At 38.8% G+C, this 9,703-nt stretch overlaps 1 protein-coding gene across 1 annotated transcript; it reads left to right on the top strand.

Moving 5' to 3' along the window:
* Positions 1-3,763: 3,763 nt before the first annotated feature.
* On the top strand, positions 3,764-4,696 carry LOC125160326 (olfactory receptor 2A14-like). The gene has a single exon (XM_047849167.1). It carries the CDS (start codon positions 3,764-3,766, stop codon positions 4,694-4,696), a length of 933 nt encoding a protein of 310 aa, XP_047705123.1.
* The last annotated feature ends 5,007 nt before the right edge of the window (positions 4,697-9,703 follow it).

The following is a 9,703-nucleotide window of genomic DNA, read 5'->3' on the forward strand; positions in this document are numbered from 1 at the left end:
GTCAGCACAGAGCCAGAAGTGGGGCTCAAACTCACAAACTGTGAGATCATGACCTGAGCTGAAGTCGGTAGCTCAACCGACTGAGCCACCCAGACGCCCCTATTTCTACTTTTATTTGAAGGAATATCTTGATCTTTTTCTCTATTAGGATGATTCAGGAAAAAACATCTGCATAAAAAAAAATGAGCTTGAGGTTTTCCATTTCCCCATTCCCGTCAAAGGTTACTATTTTTTATAATGTACTGATATATTTCTCCCAGTTGAAACTCTCAGAAAATCTGCTCTGATGTGAGATTCCTGGTAAAATTTGGGGAGGATCACTCTCAAGATGAGCAGGAACAATGTGCAAATTTAGTTTTATATTACATTATAGATTTTTCCAAAATGAAAATATCTTGTTTCCCCTGATTAATGCATAAAGTTTATTAAACAGACAAATAAACAATTTCTATAACAGATGAATCCCTATACAATCCTACTGTCTGGAAATTATCAATATAAACAATTTCATGTTTAACTTACAGAATTTTCATATATATATATATATATATATATATATATATATATAGACACAAAAGACATATGTGTGTAAATATGTTTATATTTTAAAATATAAGTTGGATCATACTATATACACATTTTTTTTACTTTATGTGGAAAACTTTTCATCCCACTGTACAAAGATCTACATTAAACTTTTAAAATTTTTTTAAATTTATTTTAGAAAGAGAGAGCACACAAGCTGGGGAGGAGCAGAAAGAGAGGGAGACAGAGAATCCCAAGCAGGTTCCTCACTGTCAGTTCAGAGCCCACTGTGGGGCTTGAACTCCTGAACCATAAGATCATGACTTGAGCCAAAATCAAGTCAGATGCTTAACAAACTGAACCACCTAAACACCCCTAGATCTATATTAACCTTTTAAATGTCTGCATCATATTCTATGTTATAAAAGTAGCCAGCTATTTTAATCTACCTCCAACTTGTAACCTTTATGAGAGTTCCTTTTTTCTTCTTCTTCTTCTTCTTTTTTTTAATATAAGCAGGATTACAATGAATATTTTACATCTTCTTGGTCACCATGGTTCTGGTACATTGGATTTTTTTCTGTTCCCAGACCTCACTAAATCCTTCCCACCCAGGGATTTTGTCTTTACGGTTCCCTGTGCAAGGAACGTCTACTTTGGCTTTAGACTGGGTGCACCCCCCTTCATCATTTACATTCCACCCTTGTGTTTTTTTATTGGAGAGATTTTTTACTGACAATCCCATTTAAAGAACCACCACCCCCCTTCAAACCAAGTGACTTTTAATCATATTACTCTGTTTATTTTCTTCATCATACTTTCCACTGTCAACAAATATTTTATTTCTTCGCTCTTGGTTTTTAGGGGTGGTAATCAACCATGGTGTCTCCTTATTCCTGGCCTGAAGAAATAGAGAAATAAACCAAGAAATCAGGTAAAAATTTAAAAAAAAATATATTTTATTAGTGATGTTTATTGAAAAACATGATCTATATCTTTAACAAAATATCTCTCCAAATTAAAATCACAATCATTAGCTCATTCCCACCTCTAAACAGGGCAGTACATATTCCTGCAGGCTTTAACCTGAAGGAGTAGAAATGTATATGGCCAAAAATGAGAGCAGAGAAAGGGCATCCTCACTTCCTGTTTCCTGTTCTGCAAGTCATATAGAGAGCAGTGTTTCCATCTGGGGGAGGGAGATTTCTCCCCTAAATGGAAACATGAGGAATAGATTACAAATACACCACCTGACATCTTCGCTACCTGTATCTCTTTCAGAATGTGTCTACTTATGTGTCTACTCTGTTCTTCGAGAGCTTGAAACAGGCCAGAACAGATGATGTACTCAAGGAGTATGTGTTAATGGATTGTTGAAATATAAATTTAAACTGTATAAACTATTCACATATTCCATTTTCAAAGTTCGTAACTTGTAATACTTAGTATTGCTGACCATGTGGGAGAGAAACACAATTCTCCCACAGTCAGAGGGAGAAATCGGTATGTTTTTCCTGCAGGTGAGCTGATCATAGGTATCACAAGCTTTCAAATGTCTCTAACATCTGCAATTTGAATTTTATAATATGTCCTAAAGAAATAACCATGAATATAGACAGAACTTCAGTTTGAAAGAATATTTATCTCAATGCTGATAAACATAAGAGAAATAAGAACCAAAAATTTTTCAATAAGAAATTAAATAAATTATAATAGAATATACATTAGTTTTAAATAATATCTGTAAAATATTATTTCAACACATGAAAAATGTTCATTATATTAAGGGAAGAGGGTAGTTTAAAAAGTCTATACAATATAATCCTGATTTTAAAATATGAATTTGAGGATCTAAATTTTTACAGAGAGAGCAATGAAATTATTTTGAAAGTTCTGTTGGATTTGAAACTACTGCCTAATTAGAAAGTAAAGATAGGTCTCAGGCTGTTTCTGGGAAAAATGTGAAGAGAGTGTAAAGGGACAGCATCAGGTCACATGGTTTCTCAGCATAACATAACCACGTGGCAGTTCCATGACCATTTCTGCCTCTGGACAACCCTAGCCACCTCCCAGGAGAAGCTCCCTGGAAAGAAATATCCAACCAATGCTCCACCTATCCCCACTCCCTGTGATCTGCCCAGAACACATCAAAACAGCAGTGGGCAGTCAGCATGATAACAGGTGTAGAAGATCTGAGGGGAGTTAATGACCATAGGAATTGCCAAAGCGGCAAAGACATCCTGATGACAAACAATTCTGTCACACTAGAAAATAAACTCTGAGATTTGTCTCTGTCTTAAGTTATGGAAGGGAAAGGAGAAAACACCCAAAGAAAATACAATTACAAGATAACTGTTAATGTAAATTCATTTTCCCTTTTGAGTTTCATTCTTGAAAAAGCTGCAAAAATGTCATCATATTTACCTGAATTTAGGATATGTACATGTGTTCATTGCATGCAGCCAAAGAATTCTTTCACTTGTGCCCAAATTTCAGCATCTAATGGCCATAAAGTAGTAAATAAAACTCTCAGAATAAAACCACAAACACCGGAGATGGAAAAGAGCTACCAGAAGATGTTTGTAGGGAGTATGAGCTGAACACGAGGGGCTTACAAAGTTTTAAAGATATCATAAAATTGAGAATTTACTTAGAAGGCACTTCAAATCTGAAATAAATGGGTAGAAAAGCATGTGTGAAGGTAAAAGGATAAGTAAGCAACATATATAAAGAAAAGGACCCTAATCACTTCATATCTTGGACCAAGAAGACAAGCAAACTTAGGAGACAAAAATATCTCCAGTTCAGATGTTCCGTCTGGGTTGTCTCACTTCTAACTCTAGTAATAATCAAGACTCGCACCCTTGAAGGGAAGCCAGAACACCTGAATCCTCCAAAACAACATATGTTTGAATGTGTGTATGTGTGTGTGTGTGTGTGTGTGTGTGTGTGTGTATGCTCTTAGGTGCGGTATATGATGTATCATGTTGTAATATTACCTATAACAAATTATATACATATATATCCTGCCATTCCATTGATACAAGGGGAATTTTCTGGTTTATATGAGCACACTGTTTTTTAACATATCTAAAGATAAATGACCGTAAATCCATCCAGAGTAATATATTTCAAAATGCTCATTCTGTAACATTTAGTAATATTCTGTGTCTTGATTGTCCTGGAACTCTGATCTTCGGGTTGTGAACATGGATTTGTCTGTCTCTGCCATAGGAGCATGGGAAGCAACCAGACATGGGTCACAGAAGTCACCTTGCTGGGATTCCAGGTTTATCCAGCACTGGAGTTTTTTCTCTTTGGACTTTTCTGTCTCTTCTATAGCCTCACTCTTCTGGGGAATGGGGTCATCTTAGGGCTTATCTGCTTAGACTCTAGACTGCACACCCCCATGTACTTCTTCCTCTCCCATCTGGCCATCGTTGATATGTCCTATGCTTCCAACAATGTCCCCAAGATGCTGGCAAATCTTTTGACTCAGAGAAGAACCATATCCTTTGTTCCTTGCATTATGCAGACTTTTTTGTATCTAGCTTTTGCTCATGCAGAGTGCCTGATTTTGGTCGTGATGTCCTACGATAGGCTTCTGGCGATCTGCAGTCCCCTACATTACACTGTCATCATGAGCTGGAGAGTGTGCACAGTCCTAGCCATCACTTCCTGGGTGTTTAGCTTCCTCCTGGCCCTCGTCCATTTAATTCTCATCCTGAGGCTGCCCTTCTGTGGGCCTCATGAAATCAACCACTTCTTCTGTGAGATCCTGTCTGTCCTCAAGCTGGCCTGCGCTGACACCTGGCTCAACCAAGTTGTCATCTTTGTTGCCTGTGTGTTTATCTTAGTCGGGCCCCTCTGCCTGATGCTGGTGTCCTACACGCGCATCCTGTTCACCATCCTGAGGATCCAGTCCGGGGAGGGCCGCAGAAAGGCCTTCTCCACCTGCTCCTCCCACCTCTGCGTGGTGGGGCTCTTCTTTGGAAGTGCCATTGTCATGTACATGGCCCCCAAATCCCGCCACCCTGAGGAGCAGCAGAAGATCCTTTCCTTGTTTTACAGCCTTTTCAACCCTATGCTGAACCCGCTGATCTACAGCCTGAGGAACACAGAGGTCAAGGGCGCCCTGAGGAGAACGCTGTACAAACAGAGGCACGTATGAAGGATACCAAAAACCAACATGGGGAAAGGCATTTTGCTCCCAATGAAATCTGGCAGGTGGCATTTTCACCTTGTGCTATAATAAATACCACATTAACATAGAATCTTTTAGACTTAAATATACAACCTGAAGCCATGTAGACTTTAGAAAATAAAATAGATGAATGTCTTCATGACCATTGGTAGGCAAAGATTATTAGAGATGATGCAAAAAGCACAAGACATAACGTTTGCAAAATTGATAAATATTAGACCTTTTCAGAATCATTCTGATTTTCGATATTCCTGTGAAGAAAGCAAGCCACATACCAAGTGTTTTGTACATTTTAAATGCAATGGTGAGTCAAGTACGACCACATGAGGAGACACAGAGATATATTAGGAAAGCAAAAAGTTTGTTGTCCTCACAGGTTCTGGAAAAGGAGGCAGGATCCCAGGGACATGTAGGAAAGACACCAGGGTGGTCAGGAGCAAGAGAAGGTTTACATCACTGCCTTTATGTACATTTCCACAGAAAACAACCAATAAAGGGTGTATAAGAACAATAAACGGTGTATAACAACCCTTTTGTGGGTTCCTATAAAAGGCAAATCTTTGCCATGTAAAGAAAGGGCATCACCATGCAGGCAGGGTGGTGGTGGAGACTGCAGACCCTTTTGACAGCCTCTGTACAGCACGACAAAGCTCACGAACTTCTAAGATGTATCAAATTCATCAGCTGGGAGGAAAAGGAACTGTTTGGAATAACAGAGTGTCCTCATCAATATATAATGATACACAATAAAAACTAGTTTCAGTACAAGACTTTAAACTGAGATAGGGTAACTGGTTTTGTCTTCAATTGACTGAAACTGAGAAATCAGTGAATCTTGGCTAATTATAATGACACCTGTCATGATAATCTGGCAAATGGACAAGGGCCAAACCTGTTGGAATGTCATAGCAAATACGACTATAATTCTTACATACCTCTGATATGTTCTGTAATGAAACTGAATTGTACCATGACTATGCTCTGCTGTGAGGTAACATTGACATTATTGCTAAAATTCAGCTACATTATGTAAATAAGTGATATGACAATGCTGATATTGATGACCAAATGTATTGGGAGATCCAGTTAAATCTTTCACAAGTTGTCATATCAATGGAAAATGGCTGGTCTTTGGCAGAACTTGATTTAACTAACCCACAGCTCATTTCTATGCTAAATAGCTCTGCACAAGGTTATTACAAGGTATGAACAACATAGCTCCAAGGAGAACAAGTCATCAAATTAGTATCAAAAATTTGAAAATGTATGTCATGGCTTTATAGGCTATAGATGTTTCTTTGAGTCTGTGCCTAGTCTCCACTGGCTCCTCCAAATATGGGCCATATTCATGTTATTGCTTCATCTATTATTTTAAGTAAAACATTGCTGTACCTGTTACCTAAGTGCTCTTCTAAATGTAGATGTTGAGAAAAATATGGTCATTGTGCTGTAAGAGCACCAGGCCGAGGGCCAGGTGTGTGCACTGTGCAAAAAAGGGTTCTCTTAAACTCATATAAATTAGGAATTAAAAGGAACTTTAAAATATGCTGGTCTTGTCACTTAGCATGAGACACAGAAATGGAAATTGTGTCCCTGTGAGTTTAGTGTCAGAATTACTTTGATTATCTGGGGAGGGAGTCCTGGAGGTGCATGTGGCAGATAATAAAGAGAGTCACAGGATAGCACCTGTCTGAGGAAAGGTACAGGATCTAGACAATGAAGGCACTGCTCTGTGATTAAGAGAAGAGACTGTGGGTGGTGGGATCCTCAAGATGGCCCCCTGAGGAACCTTCCCCTCTTTTTTAATCAAGGGCTAATCTGGGCTCTGCTGTGAAGATGTTTTGAAAAACAACTGATCTGGGGCGCCTGGGTGGCGCAGTCGGTTAAAGCGTCCAACTTCAGCCAGGTCACGATCTCGCGGTCCGGGAGTTCGAGCCCCGCGTCGGGCTCTGGGCTGATGGCTCAGAGCCTGGAGCCTGTTTCCCATTCTGTGTCTCCCTCTCTCTCTGCCCCTCCCCCGTTCATGCTCTGTCTCTCTCTGTCCCAAAAATAAATAAAAAACGTTGAAAAAAAAATTTGAAAAACCAACTGATCTTAAACTCTGGAGGTTATGTTGGTGGGCCTAATCAGGTCTGGTGAGCTTTCCAAAAGCAGGGTATTTTCGCATCTAACAGCAGAGGAGGAGGTCAGATCTCAAGTGTGAGGATGGAGGGCGCCCTGGGTGAGGACTGCAGGAGGACTGCAGACCCAGCCACATCTTTGAATTTAGCCTGTGAGACAGAAACAGAGAATCCGACACCAGAACTTCTGACCCAGAGAAACTGAGAGATAACACTTGTGGCCTAGGGTTTTTGTTGTTGTTGTTAATGTGTCTGGGTGTTTTTTTTTTACATTGTGTGTGTGTGAGAGAGTGTATGTGTGTGTGTATATGAATGTGCATATATATATATAATTTTTAATTTTTTTAATTCCAATATAATTAACATACAGTGTTATGTTAGCCTCAGGTGTACAACAGTGATTCAGCAATTCTATACATTGTTCAGTGCTCATCATAAGAGTATTCTTAATCCCCTTCCCATGTTTTCCCATCCCCACACCCACCTCCCTTCTGGTAACTGCCAGTTTGTTCTCTATAGTCCAGAGTCTGTTTTTTTGTGTGTGTCTCTTTTCCTTTCTTCGTTTGTTTTGTTTCTTAAATTTCACATATGAGTGAAACCAAATGGTGGTATTTATCTTTCTCTGCCTGATTTATTTCACTTAGCATTATACTTCTACAACCATCCATGTTGGTACAAATGAAAATATTTTTTTAATGGCTGAGTAATATTCCATTGTGTATGTGTGTGTGTATATATATATATATATATATATATACCATATGTGTGCTGTTTTAAGCTGCTACGTTTGTGTTCATTTGTGGCAACAACAAGAGAAAACTATAAAACCATTGGTATCAGGTAAGATTCATTTGTTTCCAGCTCTGACCCTTTCTAGATTGGCAATCTACCAATTAGTTTAGTGGTACTCTAATATATGGTTTCCAGACCTCCTTGAACTCTTAAAAATTACCAAGGACTGAAAGACATTTTTATGTGGTTGTATCTCCTTTTTATTTAAACATAATTTATTGTCAAGTTAGCTAACAGAGTACACAGTGTGCTCTTGACTTCAGGGATAGATTCCCATGATTCATGGCTTACATACAACACCCAGTGCTCATCCCAACAAGTGCCCTCCTCAATGCTCATCATTCATTTTCCCCATCCCCTGCCCACTCCCCATCAACCCTTAGTTTGTTCTTTGTATTTAAGAGTCTTTTATGGTTTGCCTTCTCTCTGTTTGAAACTATTTTTTCCCCTTCCCTTCCCCCATGGTCTTCTGTTAAGTTTCTCAAATTCCACATGTGACTGAAAACATATGGGATCTTTCTTTCTCTGACTGACTTCTTTCACTTAGCATAATACTCTCCAGTTCCATCCATGTTGTTGCATAATGACAGGATTTCATTCTTTCTCACTGCCAAGTAGTATTCCATTGTATATATAAACCACATATTCTTTATTTATTCATCAGTTGTTGGACCTTTGGTCTCTTTCCATAATTTGGCTATTGTTGAAAGTGCTGCTATAAACATTGGGGTAAATGTGCTCCTATGAATCAGCACTCCTGTATCCTTTGGATAAATTCCTAGTAGTGCTATTGCTGGGTCGTAGGGTAATTCAGTCTTTAATTTTTTGAGGAACCTCCACACTGTTTTCTAGAGTGGCTGCACCAGTTTGCATTCCCACCAACAGTATAGGAGGGTTCCTGTTTCTCCACAACCTCTCCAACATCTGTTGTCTCCTGAGTTATGAATTTAAGCCACTCTGACTGGTGTGAGGTGGTATCTCATTATGGTTTTGATTTGTATTTTCCTGATGATGAGTGATGTTGAGCATCTTTTCATGTGCCTATCAGCCATCTGGGGATGTCTTTGGAAAAGTGTCTACTCATGGCTTTTGCCCAATTCTTCACTGGATTATTTGGTTTTTGGGGTGTTGAGTTTGGTGAATTCTTTATAGGTTTTGGATACTAACCCTTTATCTGACATGTCACTTGCAAATATCTTTTCCCATTCCATCGGTTGCCTTTTAGTTTTACTGATTGTTTCCTTTGCAGTGCACAAGCTTTTTACCTTGATGAGGTCCCAATAGTTCATTTTTGCTTTTATTTCCCTTGCCTTTAGAGACGTGTCGAGCAAGCAGTTGCTGTGGCTGAGGTCAAAGAGGTTGTTTCCTGTTTTCTCCTCTAGGGTTTTGATGATTACAGCTTTGTAGTAGAGGCTAAAGTCTGGGACTGTGATGCCTCCCGCTTTGGTTTTCTTTTCCAACATTACTTTTGCTATTTGGGGTCTTTTGTGGTTCCATACAAATTTTAGGATTGTTTATTCTAGCTCTGAGAAGAATGCCCGTGCAATTTTGATTGGGATCACCCTGAATGTGTAGATTGCTTTGAGTAATATTGACATTTTAACAATATTTCTTCTTCCAATCCATGAGCATGGAATGTTTTTCTTTGCGTCTTCTTCAATTTCCTTCATAAGTTTTCTATAGTTTTCAGCATACAGATCTTTTACATCTTTGGTCAGGTTTATTCCTAGGTATTTTATGGTTCTTGGTGCAATTATGAATGGGATCAATTTCTTGATTTCTCTTTCTGTTGCTCCATTATTGGTATGTAGAAATGCAACAGATTTCTGTATACTGATTTTGTATCCTGTGACTTTGCTGAATTCATGTATCAGTTCTAGCAGCTTTTTGTGTAGTCTTTTGGGCTTTCCATGTAAAGCATCATGTCATCTGCAAAAAGTGAAAGTTTGACTTCTTTCTCAATTTGTATGCCTTTTACTTCATTTTATTGTCTGATTGCTGAGGCTAGGACTTCCAGCATTATGTTAAACAACAGTGGTGAGAGTGGACGTCCCTATTGTGT

Source organism: Prionailurus viverrinus, chromosome A2 (assembly GCF_022837055.1).
Source record: "Prionailurus viverrinus isolate Anna chromosome A2, UM_Priviv_1.0, whole genome shotgun sequence".
Lineage (NCBI taxonomy): Eukaryota > Metazoa > Chordata > Mammalia > Carnivora > Felidae > Prionailurus > Prionailurus viverrinus.

What these genes read in the sequence shown, in the direction of transcription:
- LOC125160326 (XM_047849167.1), top strand. Translation starts at nt 3,764, where the DNA reads ATGGGAAGCAACCAGACATGGGTCACAGAAGTCACCTTGCTGGGATTC.